Genomic DNA, 17523 nt, shown 5'->3' on the forward strand with positions numbered 1-17523 from the left:
AAAAAAAAAAACACAAAAAAAAACCTTGAGGGAATGTTAGAGAAAACAAAACATGGCTGGTTAAACAAGTTCACACTGTTATAAAGTGGAAGCTTTGACTTGTACCCAGAATCTAAGGCTACACAGGGGCCCTTTGCTGGTTCAGTTCTACATTCAGTGCCTTCACCCCCGTCTTCCTTGTGACTCCATTTGTTATTATCCTGAATTCTACCTAGCTATAGAATAAGGTGTTGGACCCCACACCACAAAGCAGCACACCATCTAAGTGTGGTGGCCTGAAGCTACATCTGTATCTTACTAGATAACAAAAAAGTTAATTTTAGGAGGCCGGGTGGTGGAACACTGGTTTAAGTGCACATAGTACAAAGCACAAGGGTCCAGGTTCGAGCCCCCGCTCCCCCCCCACCCCCGCAGGGGAGGTCATGCCTCACAAGCAGTGAAGCAGGTCTGCAGGTGCCTGTCTTTTGTCTCTCCCTCTCTATTTCCCCCTCCCCTCTCAATTTCTCTGTCCTATCCAATAAAATGGTAAAAATGGCCACTAGGCACAGTGGATTTGAAGCTCTGGCACCAAGCCCCAGCTACAGTAACCTTGGAAGCCAAAAAAACTGTTAATTTCAGACAGGTTAATAAGTAAAATTTAGGGGCCAGGCCATGTATAACTAGTTAAGTGCTCACATTAGAGTGCACAAGGACCTGGGTTCAAGACACTGGTCCTTACTTGCAGGGGGAAAGCTTCACGAGTGGTGAAGCAGGGCTGCAGGTATCTGTCTCTCTCCCTCTCTATCTCCTCCTCCCCTTTCAACTTCTCTGTCTCTAATAAATGAAAGTAAAATATAAAGTCTGGAAGTATTTGAGGAAAATACAGTTTTCTAACAATGCTGGAGGACTATTAGGCTTTCTGAAGCAATAAATAGCACCTAGAAACCATCAAGGGAATGACTGATAAGCTTAGGTGTTCTATAGGAATCATCACAGCCCCAAACCTGGACTGTAGACAGTAGTTTGCTGTGTCTCCATGAGTGGTACTAAGATTCTAGACTCAGCCCTCCCCTCCTACCCTCCCATCCCCCCTTGCTACGACTTGCTCCACCTGGCTCCTGAAGAGCTCTTCCTCCAAGTGCTAGTAGGTTTCCATCTGTCTCTGCTGCCGCGGGCCTAACACAGGGCCAATGTTCCCAGCCTGCTGCTTGGGCTCTCAGCCTTCTGAGTTAACCCCTCCAATCCTTGAATGAAAATTCTGAATAATCAGAGATGTAGCATTCTCATACCTGTGCCACACACTTTAGTTTCTTCCCATCTTCCCCAGAATAGAATCTTAGATGCTTCAGGGCTCTGCAGGGTTTCCTGTGTTCAGTCACTGCTGACCTTGCCAACTTCCTCTCTCACTACCCCTCTGCTGTTTATTCTTCAGCAACCCCCACCAACCCTCATCAGAGCACTGCTCAGCTCTGGCTTATGGTGGTTCTAGAGACTGAGCCTGGACCTCTGGTTCCTGCCACAGATATAAAAGTCTTTTTACATAACCATTGTGTGAGCTCCCCAGCCCCTCAAGTTTTTTTTTTTTTTTATTAACATTCTCTGTTTCCCCTCCAAAAATGTGCCTGCACTGTCCACTATTCTGAGACCACCCCTTCACCCAACCCACTGGCTAGCTCCCTTCTCATTTGCCCTTCGGATCTCTGCTTATCTTCTCCCAGGAACCTTTCCCTGACCCTTAGACTGCACGAGGCACTTTTCCACGCCTCTTTTTCTCGTAGCACTGCTCACGCTGCTCCACTGACAGGTCTGCCTCTGAGCTCCTTAAGACCAGGGAGTTGGACTGTGTGTAGCCCTTTGACATAGCATGCCCTGTGTTCTGGGCACACAGAAGGGGCCAGTGTGTGTGTGTTGAATGACACAAGTGCACAGGTGAAGGCCTTCCATCTCCAGGAGTGTCCTGGGGCCCCTTCTCTCCTGAGGGTCTCCCTGGCCTGGGCCCTACTTCTGTCCTCAGCTATTCAGTCTCCATCAATGACAGCTAACGGGAACATGTTAGCCTTTCCATTATTGGCCCTGGCAATATAAAAATACTTCTAACAGTAAGAATATACATGCCCCCAGAAGAAGAGGGCCATCTTATTATGAGTTGATGACTCTGCAGGAACATAAGAACAGGTTGGCCTAGAATTTGGAGGTGATGAAGACCTGCTCTTGGAGGCTTCCACTCTGGGCTCAAGGCTGTGCTTCACTTCTGTTTCGGCCTCCCTTTCCGTAATAGCTTCAGGCTGGCCTCGTTAGCTCCACAAGAGGTTCCAGGAGCTAGGGCTGCTGACCCAGGTGACCGCAGGGAACTTTAAGAGGCCATGTCACTAGTAGGCTCACTCTGCTGTTACCTGTCTGAACTTACAGACTATTAAAAGCCCCAGATCTGTCTCCATGCTTCTACCCAGTGACTTTTCAGACTGATCCATAATTTGCATGAACTTATGAATGCTTCAAGGAATGGAAAATGCCATACCAGTAAATATGCTGGGTGAACTGGAACTGATGTCTCCCTCAACCTGGGTCTCCACTGTAGTGGTCCATTCGCAACAATTGAGACACTAGAATCCACAGTAAACAGGATTAGTAGTCAAGAGTTTGTGGAGCAAATGACCACTGGTTTCATCAAGTGTGTTGGGCCCGTTTATTTGTGTCGCTGATTACACAAATATACATTTTCTCACCATTGGGCCACCCAGAAAGCTAGCATCCCTGCAAGTTGCTAGGTATCCCAAGCATAATGCCTGAGCAAAGACATGTGATGCACCACCTTTTGTAGTCTGTGAAGATCAAGTTCAGAGAAACTAAGCTCTTGCCCAAGGTCACATAGCAAGTGAGCAAAGACTAGAAGCAGGTCTGTTTGGCTCCAAAATCCATTGTCTTTTTCAGATAGCAGTAAATGACACTTTGAGACTGGATTATGGGACCTGGGGGTGGGGGTTGTCAAGTGGCAGAAGTGAGACCATTCTGTTATTAAGGATTCAGAGGGTAGGAGTGGGTGGGGGGGGTGCAGAGGTGCAGCTTCCTGAATGAAGGGAAGTGGATGATTAGAAAATAAGATTAGAATTTTGGGTCGGCTGGTGAGATAGCATAATGGTTATGAAAAAATACTTTCATCTAAAGGTTCCAGTTTCAATCCCCAGCACCAACATAAGCTAGAGCTTAATAGTGCTCTGGTAAAACAAAAAGGTTTCAGTTTGTAGTTGATTCAGTTTTTGGAGTGAAGGGGCAGGCAAAGGCATGAAATCTCTTAGGTTTTATTCCCCCCCTCCCCCATCCACCAGAGCCCTGCTCAGTTTTGGCTTATGGTGGTGCTAGGGACTGAACCTGGGATGTTGGAACCTCAGCCATGAAAGTCTTTTTGTGTAACCAGTATGCTGTTTCTCCAGCCCCTCAGGTTTCTTGGTTAGGCATTTTGGGATGTCATGTATTGACGTGGAGAACACAAAGGAGTGAAAAAACTTGGGGGAGAAAATTAGTTCATTACTACACTTTTTTTTTTTTTTAAAGATTTTATTTATTAATGAGAAACATAGGAGAAGAAAGAGCCAGACATTCTGGTACATGTACTGCCGGGGATTGAACTCATGACCTCATGCTTGAGAGTCCGATGCTTCATCCACTGTGCCACCTCTCGGACCACAATTACTGCACATTTTGATTTGTGTGTATCTAGAAAAAAATATTCTAGAGGCATTTTGATACGTGGTCTAGAGCTAGAGAGAGCTCCAGGCTGTGGAGATGGCACTCTTCAGGGGTAACTAAAGCGCAAGATGTGAATGAAGTCAACCAAGGTGTAGTATGGGGAGAGGTCAAGGACAAGTGACCAGGACACCTGGACCTTTTCTCAGCTCAGGTAGAGGTGGAAGGTCAGTGCCTGCTCACTGGATGGCTGGTGGCCTGAGGGCTGGGCACACTCACTTGGGCCAGGGGAGGCAAATTGAGCGATTTTTTTCCAGCAGTGAGGGGGGAGCCAGATGAAGTCAATAGAAAACTAATTTTCTTTTCTGCTGGAAGAAATGAGGTGTGTGGCTGCTAGGTAATTGCAGATAACGAGGGGGACTTATTCTTAATATGCACAGTGGCCATAGTCCCTAGAGTATAGGACACAGGAAGGATCGGAGGTTCCCTGACAAGGCCAGACTGATTTGGAAAGAAAATTACCCTATTGTGGCTCCTTGGAAGGTATCATCGTAGCTCCTGGGCCCTGTCATAAACACTCGCTGCTTCCGGGGCCCTTCCTGCCCAGCCTGCACCCCACCCTCCGGCACAGGTCGCCCTGCCCCATCCCCCTTCCTGTTAACTGCCCGGTTCCTCCTCTACTACACCCTCCCTCCACCCTCTAAACCCCGCAGCACAGGCTTACACACTAAGGGAGACAAATGACAGGGCCTCAGCTGAGCAAGGTGCGTGTCTGGCCCATAAACCACGGGGATGGGTCACGTCTGGAGTTGCCATGGCCGCCACTATCCACCCATCTGTCTTCCCACTGTTCTGCCTCAGTCCTCCCCTCACAGCTTCCTGATTCCCTGAGGAATAAAGTGTCTCTGTGTCTGGGTCCTGGGCTCACATCCACGTGGGTACATTCCTGTTGAGCTGAGACAGGTCCTGTGTGACTTGTCTTCTCTATGCAGGGTATGTAGAACTGGTGTCTGGCTAATGGCAAAAGGCTCTGGGCTGACTGGACTCCTTTCTGCGGCAGCCCTTTCCAAGCTCTGGTGGTACCCTTCCCCAGGTCTTGATAAGGGTTGGTCCTTGACAGATGCAGAGGCCTCCTGACCCTACTTTGACCTTTCCACCATCTGTGCACCTGCACAACGGATTATGACATCAATGTACAATGCCGCTGCAATCTCACAGCATTGATCCCATGAGGGCTGGTAGTGGCTGAGGCCCTGGTTATGGCCCAGAAACATCTGTCACAAAAGGGAGACAGGTGGGAAGAGATGCAGGTGAAGGGATGGGGAATCAGCAGCTCTCTGGACCATGGCACTTGGGACATTCCCATCCTAAGCTTACTATTGAGAGACAAGTTCTGGGCAGTTGCACCTCCTGCTGGTGATAGGGGAGTAAGTCTTATCCCACATTCATGATACAGAAGCCCAGGGTGCCTCTGTCTCAGTGCCTGGGCTCTAGTACCATTTAGAGCATGGTTTCTCACAGGAACTAACTCTGGAGGAACTGCCAGGTGGAGTATATTTAAGCTGAGATAATGGCCATAGTGTGTACCCAGTGGGAAGCTGCTGGCCAGGATGTTAAGGGACCACAAACCCCACCCTTCCCATGGGTCTGGCAGCACAGCAGTGCTCTGACAGGCTGCTGCTAAGAGCATACAAGTCCCAGACCTACAGAAGGTGTTTCCCAAGGTCCTGGCCTGGAAGTGCCAAGGTCTGTGGCTTGTCACCAGTGATTACGGCCTGGGCCACATCCACACACATGAAAGTGCCGACAAAGTCACCCTGGCCGTGGACTTGATGAATGGCTGCACAGTAATGAAATGGAGACATCAAGGCGGGTGGTGGGAAGACGGAGTGTGGCGGACGGGCCGTCCCCATGCGGCGGCAACAAGAAGGATCGCCAGGCGGCCGGGGGCCGTCAAGGGAGAAATTACACATTTACTCTGCCTTTTTCTTACTGCGACGGCGCCTATACATCACCACTGGGGCTGGGTCGGGACACACTGGCCAATTTCCAGCATGAATTATGGGACTAAGAAGCATTGAGACCAGGTTTCCTGCCCAGTCCAAGCTAGGGTGGAGATGTGGGAAACAGGACATCCTCTGGATCCCGTAGCTCCCAAGTCTGGCCTTGCTTCCCACCCCTGTCCACATAAGAGCACCTACAGACAGGGAGGATCTTGGTCCACCTAACTGTTCTTTATTTCTCTTTTTAGATGACTGCAAGAACATTGCCAACATCATGAAGACCCTCGCATACCGAGGCTTCATCTTCAAGCAGACTTCAAAGCCATTCTGATTGGCTGAGGATGGGATGGGGCAGGACAGGGTAGCTGCTTGGCCCAGCCCAGAACTCTCCTCTCCCTCACCAGAAGGGAAAAAGGAGAGTGGCACAGTTCTGTATCAAGGGTGTCCCCCAGTCTGCCCTGTGGGCTTGTGCCCTGGGTAAGGGCTTGGCCACTTGGCCCCTCTGGAGCAGACACTCTGTGCCCCCTACCCCCAGTCCCACCCCTCAACCTCAGCCCAGTGTTAGCCTCCCCTCTGTGGGCCTGGGCTACGGGGACCCAGGCACTCGCTGCCACCTCCCTGGTACACAGGCTTCTGCTGGAGCAACCAAGCCTCTCCCTGTGCCCTTTCCCACATCTGTAGTGCATGGTGTGTGGTGCCCCTCTGGGCTCCAGGACAGATCAGGCCCCACCTTGTGTCTGCCCCCATCCCTGCTGTGAACGTGCCACTGAATAAAGTCGGGGAAATGAGACTGTGGGTATGTGTGGACATATCAGGATGTGTGAGGGCTGAGCCTGCTCCAGGCTGGTTTCTGTATTGGGCCAGCAGTGTAGCTGGGTAAATGGGGTGGTGGTGTTAAGACTGGAGCATGTGAGACCCTCACTGCATAAGCATGGGGTCACCATGACTAAGCACAAAGCTCTAGTGGAAGCTGCTGGTATCTGAGGTGAGTGCTGTATGTACAGCCATCCTGACAGGTGTTCTAGGTAGTGGTTAGTTGGTGGAGGGCTAATAAAGGCCTTGACCCACACAGACCGACTGCTGAGCCTATGGAGTGGGTATGATAAACATCTCCAGTCCGCCCTGCCAGCTACAGACATCACAAATGGTGAGAAGGAAAAAGCAACAGCCCAGTCAAGTCAGCAGCTCTATTTACACAGCAGCATCACCCGCACCTCATCCAGCCTCTCATGGCTTCTTAGCTTTCTTCACAGAAGAAGAACTGGAGGCAGATTCCCTTCGTTTCCTCTGAGGAGACACAGACAGAAGGTGTTGAGGCTAGTGACCCCAGAGGCCTGCCTCATGCTTAGGGGAAGGTGATCCCCACCAGCCACCCACTCTAATCCTTAGTCTCAAAACCCCCTGAAGTGACGATTCCTGTTGTGGGCACTAGGGGCCGCAGGGTCTGTCCATGCATGCTCACAGGCAGGGCTACGGGCTAGTTAGTGCCTACTCTACTCTAGCCAGTCTGGGCTCTTACCGAATTGGGTGTGAGGGGTGCACCCACAACATCAATGATGGTGTCCTTGGTGGGGTCAGGACCGAGACCAGGTTCAGATACTGCTGGTTCAGCAGATGCTGGGGCAGGGCCTGATGCTGGTGTGGTAGGGCCCCCCAGCACCCCGGCCCGGGCCAGTGCTTCATGGCGGTGCCGCAGCATCTGCAGCTCGTACTCGCAGTTGGCGCAGGCTTGCTTGAGCTCATAGAGCAGCACCAGGTCACTCCTCAGCTCATTGAACATGTGCACCAGGTCTTCTGTGGGTGTTGGGCTCAGCTCTGCAGGACAGAGGGGAAGGCAAGGGAGCAGTGCTGAGGTGTGGGGGAAGGCTGGTGACAGAAACTTCTTTCTCCCACACCTTTACCTACAGCCTGGTTGAGTAGTCTGATGGGGAGCCCTACACTCACCCACACCAAGCTCCAACAGCATCTGCTCCAGGGCCTTGATCTTCTTCTGTCCCACAGAGCTTGGCAGTTTCATCTGTAATGATACAGGCAGCTAAGCTTTCTCCCCAACAAGTGGTTTAGGATGAAGGAAACTAAAGAACTTGGGGTGTGTGTGAGGGTGTGGGTGTGTGGAGAGAAGTGGTGGTGGAGGAGAAGCTAACCCCTGAAGATAGCTCTGGGCCAGAAAAGGAAGCAGGCACTAGAGTAGTGAACCCTAAGACTTCAAACTGGCTATATTCCTTGAGATTCTGGTGGGGCCAACTCCAACCAAAGCACATGGCACAGCCTCTCCTTTGCTCTCATCACATACCTGCGGCATCCAGAGTACAGAGCCCAGAATTAAAGCACTGAAGGAGCTAACTTACCCGCTGGCTCCGCAGCGTGACGCCTGCAGACTTGAAGTCTGGAAACTTGATGCCTGCTGTCTCAGGAACAGCCTGGGGGGGAAGGGGTTATACAGACTGAGGTGTTATAGGGCAAGGCCCCATGTCATTGCCAGCCCTCTGCCGGCTCTAGGTACCCTTAGAGCCCTCCCTCCACCAGGTGTCCCCTGTGCCGGGTGACTCCTGAGCTGAACGAGGCTGATTTAGCCTCCATACCGGTTTCTCAGCTTCCTTTTTCTGGGGTAGCTTCTTCTTGGGAGCTTTGCGTTCTGTGCGCCGCTGTTCTGCAGTAGTGTCTGCCGCTGTTATCAGCTTCTGCAGGTCCTGACTGCGCTTTTCCCGCTCCTTCTTCCGGGCCTCGATCTTGCGCAGCTCCTGTAGCAGGTACTCTTCCTCTGCCACCTGGGAAAGTGAGAGGTTAGACATCTGTGAAGGCACATGGGAGGTGGGGTGGGGTGGGGTGGGGTAGGAGGCTGTCTGAGGGAATGCAAAAAGGGATGACAAGGAAGTGAAGGGCTACCAGTAAGAGAAAGGGCTGGGGTGAGTGGGGGCAAGGGTACCAGAGGAAGGTGGGTAGGAGGAACTGGAGATGAAGGCATGGAGGAGGAAAGCAATAGCCAGGTGGTTTGGGGGCATGGACTCTGTGGGGTCTGGGCTGACCTGTTCTGGAGTCCGATTATAGAGACGCTCCAGCTGTTCCTTCCGCCGTCGCTCATGCCCTGCATCAAACACTGGTATCTTGAGGTCTGTGCCTGGCACAGCCCGTACATTGGCAAGTTTGGCACAGATGTGGTAATACCGTTCCTTCAAGTCCTCCACAGAACGTTTCTGAAGAGAAAGACATGGGGGAGAAGATGGCATGAGGCTAGTAGGTCTGGCAGGTGCAGAGGTTGTGCGTGCATGCAAATGCATGAATCAGCTCACCTTAAATTGCTGGTGGTCATACCGGTCATGAATAACTACAAAACGGAGGTCAAAACGGCGGCTGAGGTCAAACAGGTGGTCAGTTTCTGCCTTTGTCCATGCATCATCATGAAGATAGAGTTGGTACTCCTGCTCTGAATACACGGGCACCTGCACAGTCTACTGGCACAGAGGGACAGAGTGGGGCATGCCCATGTCACATCATGTGACATCCCATGAACTCCAGCCCTCTTGTGACTATAGTTCCTCCTATTTATTGTTAGTTCCTAGGTTGGACAAAAGCAAATCCCCTGCCTGGAGGCCTGCAGAGGACAGTATGAAGATGATGCTTCCAGAGTGAGGAAAGGTCTGTCTACTTGACTAGAAGTCCTGGCAGCCTCTGGGAGGACACCCACCTCCAGATTTACCCCAGGAGCAACTTCTCCATGTTGTCAGCTCCAGAACCTCCACAGCAGGACACCAGATTCTGCCCTATGGTAAAGGTGAGGGGCAGCATGAAAATACTTCTGTGTTGTCCAACTGTAGAGTAGGAAAGAGGGCTAGATACCCAGAGAAAGGCCCCAGACCTTAGTCCATGGAACAATTGTCTGAAGCACTCCTGCCACCCAGTGGTTAACAGTGAGACTTGCAGCCACTGAGAGCCAGGCAGGGTCACACAACTAGAGAAAAAGAGGTCTGGATCTTAATGTCAACAGGGGCACCCTGCTTCTCTTTTCAAGTCCTGTCCCACAGACCTCCCCCAGGGATAAAGAGCAGCACCACCAGTTGTGCCTGTCAGAGACACATGCTAGGCTAGGCAAGGGGAGTTCCCCATCTCCATCAAAGACTACAGTGTCCTTGAACTTTATTTCCAGATGCCTCGATGACATCTACTGACATTGCACATACATTTCAAACATAACATGCAATACCAGGTTTATCACTCTCTCAAACTCACATCTCCACAGTCCAAATCCCCGTCAACCAACTCAGTTGAGTCTGATCCAGAAACCTGGAAGGCATATTTAATCCTAACCTTTACCCATGACCTTTTACAAGCTGCTGCACACCAACTCTGTGGCTCATAAGTTTGGGTCCACTGCCATATCTGACTCCAGATCATGCTAACACTGCCTCCATCTAACTCCTCTCCAAGGAATTCTCTGTCTGTAACCATGTTTGGATCTCTGTACAGTGCTACTCAATGGGACAGCCCACAGCCCAGTACTGTTTGCAAAGTATAACTGGTCTATGCTAAGCACAGAAATTGAGAGTTGGCATTTGGAAATCTTTTAAATGATTTTATAGTAATCATATGCTGCCAAATCTGATTTCAAATATGAACTTACACCTTGTTAATTTACTCTTATCAGTATCTGATGGATTAGATTTAAAAAGAATGTCCTTCATCAGATAAGAGGCACTGTTCTAGAATGTATTATCTGATCATGTAACCCAGCCATGCCTTGTTAAGCCCCCTCAAAACTTACTACAGTAAAAGTAAAAGTAACTTCTAGATAATATGCAAAGTCACCCAGAGCCAAGACTGGCTGGCTCCTTGACTATCTTCAGGGTTCAGCACAGGGTCAGGCACAGTACAGGTAACAATAAATAATCAGGGACTCAATCAAGAGCACATGGGTGAATGGCCTGGCCCCTCTCAAGTATCGCTCACAGGCCAATCTAGTCAGATAAGGTCTAACTCACATGTCACCCTGGAAATAGGAGCATTGGGGTCTTGCAGGTGGGAGATGGAGCGCCTAGGAGACTAGTGTGCAGGGTTAGAATCTAGATGAGAAGAGAGAAGACCTAAAACAAAGTAGTGCTAGTAGAACAAAGAGGAAAGGACAGACTTGAAAGGTTCTGAGTTAAAAACCACAGGATTTGACAAATGGATGTTGGGGGTGAGGATAGATGCTATATAGGTAAATCTGCATTTCTGGTTTAAGCAAGAGCCAATGGGCTGCCACTCACTTCCTAGTGTAGGTCCCCAAACAAAAGCAGTACTGGAGAGAAGATCATTAGTTCACATAACTCTGACTTCATTCTCCACCTAGTCTTCTTTCAGATTTGATCCTGAAACTAAACTGGCAGTTTAAATTCTGCCAGTAGACGACCTCACCAATGTGTCCCAAAGTCTCATATCTCCAGACACCTACCCAACTAGGGAAAGACAGAAACAAGCTGGGGGTATGGATCCACCTGCCAACATCCATATCCAGTAGAGAAGCAACTACAGAAGTCAGACCTTCCACTTTCTGTACCCTATCAAGAATTTTGGTCCATAATCCCACAGGGACAAAGAACAGGGAAATTTCCAATGGAGGGCTTGGGACATGGAATTCTCGTGGTGGGAATTGTACCCCCGGTTATCTTACAATCTTGTTAATCATTGTTAAATCACTAATTAAAAAAAAAAATATGCCAGTAGCTGCCCAAAGACATCAAGGCATAGCCCAAATTCCTAAGCCTGGTCACCAATCCTGGCTGACCTGGCACTTGTCCTTATCTCTTCCATGTCCCCCTACTGTGAGCTTTAAATTTCATTACTCATACATCCTCCATACAGGACTGGGTGCTAGCTTCTTCTCTCTCCTCACCTCCCTCCTTCCCTCCCTTCCTTTTCTTTGCTCATGACATCCCACTTGCCTGAAAAGTCATGACACCCCTTTATTAATATTACCTGGTAATATCCTTCAAGACTCAAGCTCTAACTTCTCTAGATAGCATCCAAGACCTTCAGGTCCTCCCAGTACATGTGTATACCACCAGATTGTAATTATCTGTGCCCCCCCCACACACACACAACATTTCTTCAATTCATTTCTGTGTCTGATTAATTTTTGTGTTCTCAATGCCTAGGGCTTGGTATGCAACAGTAGTTACTAAATAACAAAATGAATATATTCTTTTTTAAAAATATTTATTTATTTATTCCCTTTTGTTGCCCATGTTGCTTTTTTTTTTATTGATGTAGTTATTATTGTTGTTGTTATTGACGTTCATTGTTGGATAGGACACAGAGAAATGGAGAGAGGAGGGGAAGACAGAGGGGGAGAGAAAGACAGACACCTGCAGACCTGCTTCACCGCCTGTGAAGCGACTCCCCTGCAGGTGGGGAGCAGGGGGCTCGAACCAGGATCCTTACGCCGGTCCTTGCGCTTTGCGCCACCTGCGCTTAACCCGCTGCGCTACCACCCGACTCCCATGAATATTCTTTTGTCTTTACCTCAAATTGTTTCACCTAGCCTTCCCTCCCATCACTTCAATGTCTCACCTCTCAGTTGTCCTCAATCTTACATTTCCAGCCTTTCCACTGGACAAGAGGAACCTAAAGATGTTGGGGGAATGATGGGTCATTCCTGGATATGCTAAGTCTGAAAAGCCTATGAGCCATCCAAGGAGAGGTGTTTAGATGAAGGGGGGGGGTACACCAAGTTGAAGCAAAAGAAATGAACTTGGAATCCTGGGTTCATGTCTCTAGAGCTTTGGGGCTCAAAGTTGATGCCATTTCAGGCTACAGGGATTATAAAGCTATATTATGTATAGTGACTTAAAAATGACCTAAACTGGGGCCAGGTGGTGGCGCACCTGGTTGAACACATAGATTACAATGCACAAGGACTCGGGTTTGAGCCCTCAGTCTCCACCTGCAGGGGGAAAGCTTTGCAAGTGGTGAAGCAGTGATGCAGGTGTCTCCCCCCCCCATATCACCTCCTACCCTCTTGATTTCTGGCTGTCTTTTTTTTTTGCGTCCAAGATTATTGTTGGGGCTCAGTGCTGGCTCTACAAATCTGCTGCTCCTGGCGGACTTTTTTTTTTGTGGATAGAACAGAGAAATTGAGAGGGGAGGAAAAGATAGAGAGGGGAAGAGAAAGACACCTGCAGTCCTGCTTCACTGACTATGACACTTCCCCTGCAGGTAGGGAGCCAGGGGCTTGAACCGGGATGCTTGTGCAGGTCCTTGTACTTCATAGTATGTGCGCTTAACCAGGTGTGCCACCTTTTTTCCATTTTTTTTTCTTTTTATGGGCTGGCTGTCTATCCAATAAATAAGTAAAGATTATATTAAAAAAACAACCTAAATAACCCTAGCCCAGTCACACTCTGCCTCTTGATGATTGGGTGACTCTAGGTAAAGTCCTTTCTACCTGAACCTTAGTAAACTAGACAGAAGATAATGCCAGCTGGATTTGTGCTGACACTGAAGGTGAAGGACATAAGCAGAAGTGATTTATCATGGAAATTGCATCAGCAGGATTCAGTGATTAGATATATTACTAAGGCTGCTGAAATACCACTTCTACAGAGAGACCCTCTCTCACCAATATATCTAAGGCAGCCTGCCCTCACCTACTATTTCATTTCATTAGAACTTGGGGTACCAATACTATTTATATCCTGTTTTCATTTGACTGATGGCTTTTATCTGAAAAAAATTGAATTTGCTTGATACACATTTGTTGTCTTCCCCAACCATCTTTGTCCCACTGTTGGCTTAAATAAGGGGTGGGATTGTCCAGTCCTCAGATGTTTGGTCTGTCACTGCCAATGCAACCACAGGAGGAACTCAAAATTCAATAACTCTAGATTTTTTTCATAGTAACATTAAGTACTGATTTTTGAATATTTATTCTCTTTTGTTGCCCTTGTTTTATTGTTGTAGTTATTACTGTTGTCGCCGTTGTTGGATAGGACAGAGAGAATTGGAGAGAGGAGGGGAAGACAGAGAGGGGGAGAGAAAGACACCTGCAGACCTGCTTCACCACTTGTGAAACGACTCCCCTGCACATGGGGAGCCGGGGGCTCGAACCGGGATCCTTACACTGGTTATTGTGCTTTGTGCCACCTGCACTTAACCCACTACCCTACCGCCCAACTCCCCAAGTACTAATTTTTAAGCTAATAAATCTGTATAGCCTACAGATGATATTATAAATACCCAAATACTTCACAAAAGTCCCTATTCCTCGCTTAAATAATGGGAGGGCTAAGGGAAATGGCTATATCAAGAATGATTCCCAACTTTCTAGTCTGGGCAACTAGGTGAGTATAGGTGCTACTCACCGAGACAGGGAACAGGTTTGAGGGTGGGGAATAGGAAAGCTTATCAGTTCCGCTCAGGAGTTTCTACTACATCTAAAATACCTGTGAGGTTCTCAGGAAGAGACTTTAAGCAATAACTGGATATGGAGTCTGTGACAGTAATTGCTCCTGGCAAAACAAGACACACGAGGAAGAAAGTATACACAGGAGTAAAGCACCTACAGCACAGTCCCACCCTATGAGTATTTACCGTGAAGACTTAATGGATAACCATGCTTGTAACAAAGGCCTGAGCCTAACCCTGGAGCCAATCCCTTGAGACTAGAGTGTTCACAAAAGTGGCTCAGAGAGGTGGACAAGCTTGGCCTGTGTACAAACAGAGGCAGCTCACCTTATTGAACCTGGCGAAGGGGTAGTCTTTGCCTTCCTCAGCAGCCCGTCGCCAATGGAAGAACATAGCTCCATCCTTTCGGGCCGGGTTGGTGAATGGCATCCACTTCCAAGGGCGCACCTTCTTGGAGCCCAGCTTGGCCTTCACTGTCCGGTAGCCCTGCCCAGTGTCGCTGGGTAGCAGTGGGGGTGCATCCCTGGCAGTGGGGGTTTAGGAAGGTGACAGGGTAAGAGTCAAAAGGCATGCAGATAGCACTTAGTCCAGGGCACTGACTCACCCTAAGGCAATGAAGCTGTGCTCTGCAGCAAGATCTGAGCTCCCCCTGCAGCCTACTAAGGAAGCAGGAGCTCTGGCTACAGAGACACAGAGAAAGAACTGGCAGAGAAAACTCAAGAGTTAGGGACAAGCAGGTGGGTCAAGAGAGCCTGGAGTAACCCGGTTCTGATACTTGCTTCTTGTCAGAGTAGAGCAGTGCGTAGACTTCGCGGTGCATGCCCTCCGGCCTCTTGAAGGTGAGTGTCTCTGAAGATTTCTTGGACTTTTTCTGAGAGAACACAGAAGAACTAGATCCTCATCCCTGAAAATGCTGTACTGGCCAGCTCGATGCTCGGACATACAGGCACGATGACAATGACACAATACGGCATGTTATGAAAGCACAGGATCCCCCTCCCCCCCCCCCATTTCATCTGGGTACAGTCCTGGCTTGTCAGGATTGAAGATTCTTTACTGTCCCCTCTCAGAAGGTCACCCTCTGGGGTGCTCCTCCCCAGTGGCCCTCGAGTCTCAGTGCTACAGCCTGTAGGTCCCCACCACGGCCACAGGTGCCCCGCCTCCTCGACCCCACCGCATCACCAGGCCACATTGCCCACCGCCCGCCCGGCCAGCAGCGCCCTCCAGATTCCCAGGCCTCCCACTGTCACATTCCCGCCACCCGCCGCCCTCGGGCGCCCCCCGTCACCTTGTCGGGGTTGATGATGTCCTTCTTACTGATGGTGCCCGAGGCTGCGTCCCCCTCGGGGCCCCCCAGCTCCAGGATGTCCCGCACATCCGCGCCCGTAGCCATCGCACCCGAAAGCTGAAGGAGAGCTCCTCGAGGTCAGGGGTCAGTGCCTGGGAGTGGTGGTGGGGGGGCAGGCCCGAGGTCAAGGGTCAGTGCCTGGGAGTGGTGGGGGGGCAGGCCCGAGGTCAGGGGTCAGTGCCTGGGAGTGGTGGGGGGGGCAGGCGCGAGGTCAAGGGTCAGTGCCTGGTGGGGGGGCAGGCTCGGGTCGAGGGCGGAGCCACGGTAGCCCCCCCGGAGGGGGAGGGGTGGGGTGAGGAGGCCCGCTACGAGGAGAGTGGGCCAGTGCAGGCTCGCCTGTAACCTGACGCTTAGTTTTCTCAAATGACCCTATTTGTCTCCTTGGCCACGGAGCTTCTGAGCCCGGGTTTTCCGGCTGCGACCGCCGCCACAGTCCCTCAATACTAAAAAAGCCGCGGACAGAAACTTCCGGTCGTGCGCTTTTGTAATGCTGCCGGCAGAAACACTTCCTGTCTGTGTTTCGTTGAAATGGAGCCGGCTGGCAACCCAGTAAGACCCTTTATGGCTTCTCACTCTGGGTTATCGTCCTAAACTCCAAGGAGGTCAAGGCATTTTCCTTCCATGCTGCCCGACTGTATTTAAGACAATGGAGAGGGAGCGCGCAGAGCTTTGTAACTTTGATTTCGCTAAGCCTGTTGTTTCACTTGTAAAACCGGAAAGAAACAGTACATTTTAAATGGAAAAATGGGGGCCGGGGGCCAGCTGGTGGCGCACCTAGTTAAGGGCACACACCAAAGTGCTCAAGGACCAGGGTTCAAGCTCTTGGTCCTACCTGCAGGGAGGACGCTTCACAAGTGGTGAAGCAGGGCTGCAGGTGTCGCTCTGTCTTTCTCCCTCACTCCTCTCAATTTCTCTCTATCTATATATGTTTATATAGAGAGAAAATATATATTTATAATCTCTATCTATATATGTTTATATATAGAGAAAATATATATTTATAAAAAAAGAAAGAAAAACGGGCCGCATGGTGACGCAATTGGTTGAGTGCATGCTACTGTGCCCAAGGACTTGAGTTCAAGACCCAGTGCCCACCTGCAGGAGGGAAGTTTCTCCATCGATAAAGCAGTACTATAGGTCTTGGTCAGGGACTCTCTCTCTTTCTCTCTCTCTACTTCTCTCTATATTTCCCTCCCCCTCTCTATTTCTGTCTTTATTCTATAAGTAAGTAAAAATATAAGTAAATACATAAAACTTAAAATATAAACTTTACTTTATTCGATGGGACAGGGAGAAATTTGGAGGAAAGAGGCAGACACCTGCAGCACTGCACCACCACTTGTGAAGCTTCTCCCCTGCTAGTAGAGACTGGGAGCTTGAACCTGTGTCCTTGGGCACTGTAATACTTAACCAGGTGCACTACTGCCTGCTCCCAATAAAACATTTTTAAGAAGAAAGAAAAAAGAAAGATTTTGTAATTGAATAATTAGAATAACAATGGTTCTTATAAAGCTTTAACATGGTGCAGGACAGTGTGTGTGTGTGTGTGTGTGTGTGTGTGTGTGTGTGTGTGTGTGTGTGTGCATCTTACACATACACACAATCCGCTGTGCTATTGCCCAGCCCCCATGTGTGTATATTTTTTAATTAAATGAGTCAGTAGTGTTGATCACTCATGTGCATTAAAATGCTAAGCATGAACTAGACATTGTACTAAGGATTGGAGATGAATCAATGAGTAAGACAAGGCAGTCTTTCTCAAAGATTGCAAAGATGGGGTGAGGTCTGAACTCTTAAGGGATCTATATAGGAGCTGGCTGTGGGTCAGCACCACTGGGGGCTTTCCTGGAGTGTACTTCTCTTGAATTTCCTAGCCTGGGCATTAACTACATTAGTGTGGGTAGCAGAAACCCAAAAACACAGACACAAGTAGGAAGAAGCTAGAAATATCCCTCAAATTTGCTGCAGTTCCCAGACACTTCTAGGACAGGATGCTATGAAAGGTCAGAAGGGACAGCAGGAAGAGACTAAAGAAATTTCAGCCTCTTCCTGCCAACCTAAAACAACACAGTGGGTGGTAAGCATGGGGGGTGGGAGTTCTTGTTATGGCATTAAGTATTCTAGACATAA

General features: G+C 49.3%; 2 protein-coding genes across 9 annotated transcripts in view; one reads left to right on the forward strand and one right to left on the reverse strand.

Annotated features, from left to right (window-relative positions):
• The window catches only part of ERI3 (ERI1 exoribonuclease family member 3), a 138633-nt gene extending 132177 nt beyond the window's left edge, over positions 1-6456 (forward strand). For all 8 annotated transcript variants that reach the window (XM_060206029.1, XM_016191650.2, XM_007530969.3 and 5 more), the window contains one exon: positions 5915-6456. In XM_060206029.1, the coding sequence (XP_060062012.1) occupies positions 5915-5997 (83 nt within the window). In that variant the 3' untranslated portion in view covers positions 5998-6456. The remainder of the gene's footprint in view (positions 1-5914) is intronic.
• Positions 6457-6839: 383 nt separating this feature from the next.
• DMAP1 (DNA methyltransferase 1 associated protein 1) lies at positions 6840-15861 on the reverse strand. Its single transcript, XM_007530967.3, has 10 exons — positions 15334-15861; positions 14825-14916; positions 14373-14568; positions 8957-9115; positions 8693-8860; positions 8249-8434; positions 8015-8086; positions 7611-7683; positions 7186-7481; positions 6840-6953 (listed from the first exon to the last, which is right to left on the reverse strand). The coding sequence occupies exons 1-10, from the start codon at positions 15436-15438 to the stop codon at positions 6894-6896; spliced, it is 1407 nt and encodes a 468-aa protein (XP_007531029.1). The 5' UTR covers positions 15439-15861; the 3' UTR covers positions 6840-6893.
• Positions 15862-17523: the final 1662 nt, after the last annotated feature.

Source organism: Erinaceus europaeus, chromosome 13, assembly GCF_950295315.1.
Source record: "Erinaceus europaeus chromosome 13, mEriEur2.1, whole genome shotgun sequence".
Lineage (NCBI taxonomy): Eukaryota > Metazoa > Chordata > Mammalia > Eulipotyphla > Erinaceidae > Erinaceus > Erinaceus europaeus.

What these genes read in the sequence shown, in the direction of transcription:
- DMAP1 (XM_007530967.3), bottom strand. Translation starts at nt 15,438, where the DNA reads ATGGCTACGGGCGCGGATGTGCGGGACATCCTGGAGCTGGGGGGCCCC. An exon ending in CTGCTCTACTCTGACAAGAA is followed by an intron (nt 14,569 to 14,824) that starts GCAAGTATCAGA and finishes CCCCACTGCCAG; the next exon opens with GGATGCACCCCCACTGCTAC. An exon ending in CACCCCTCACACCCAATTCG is followed by an intron (nt 6,954 to 7,185) that starts GTAAGAGCCCAG and finishes GTGTCTCCTCAG; the next exon opens with AGGAAACGAAGGGAATCTGC.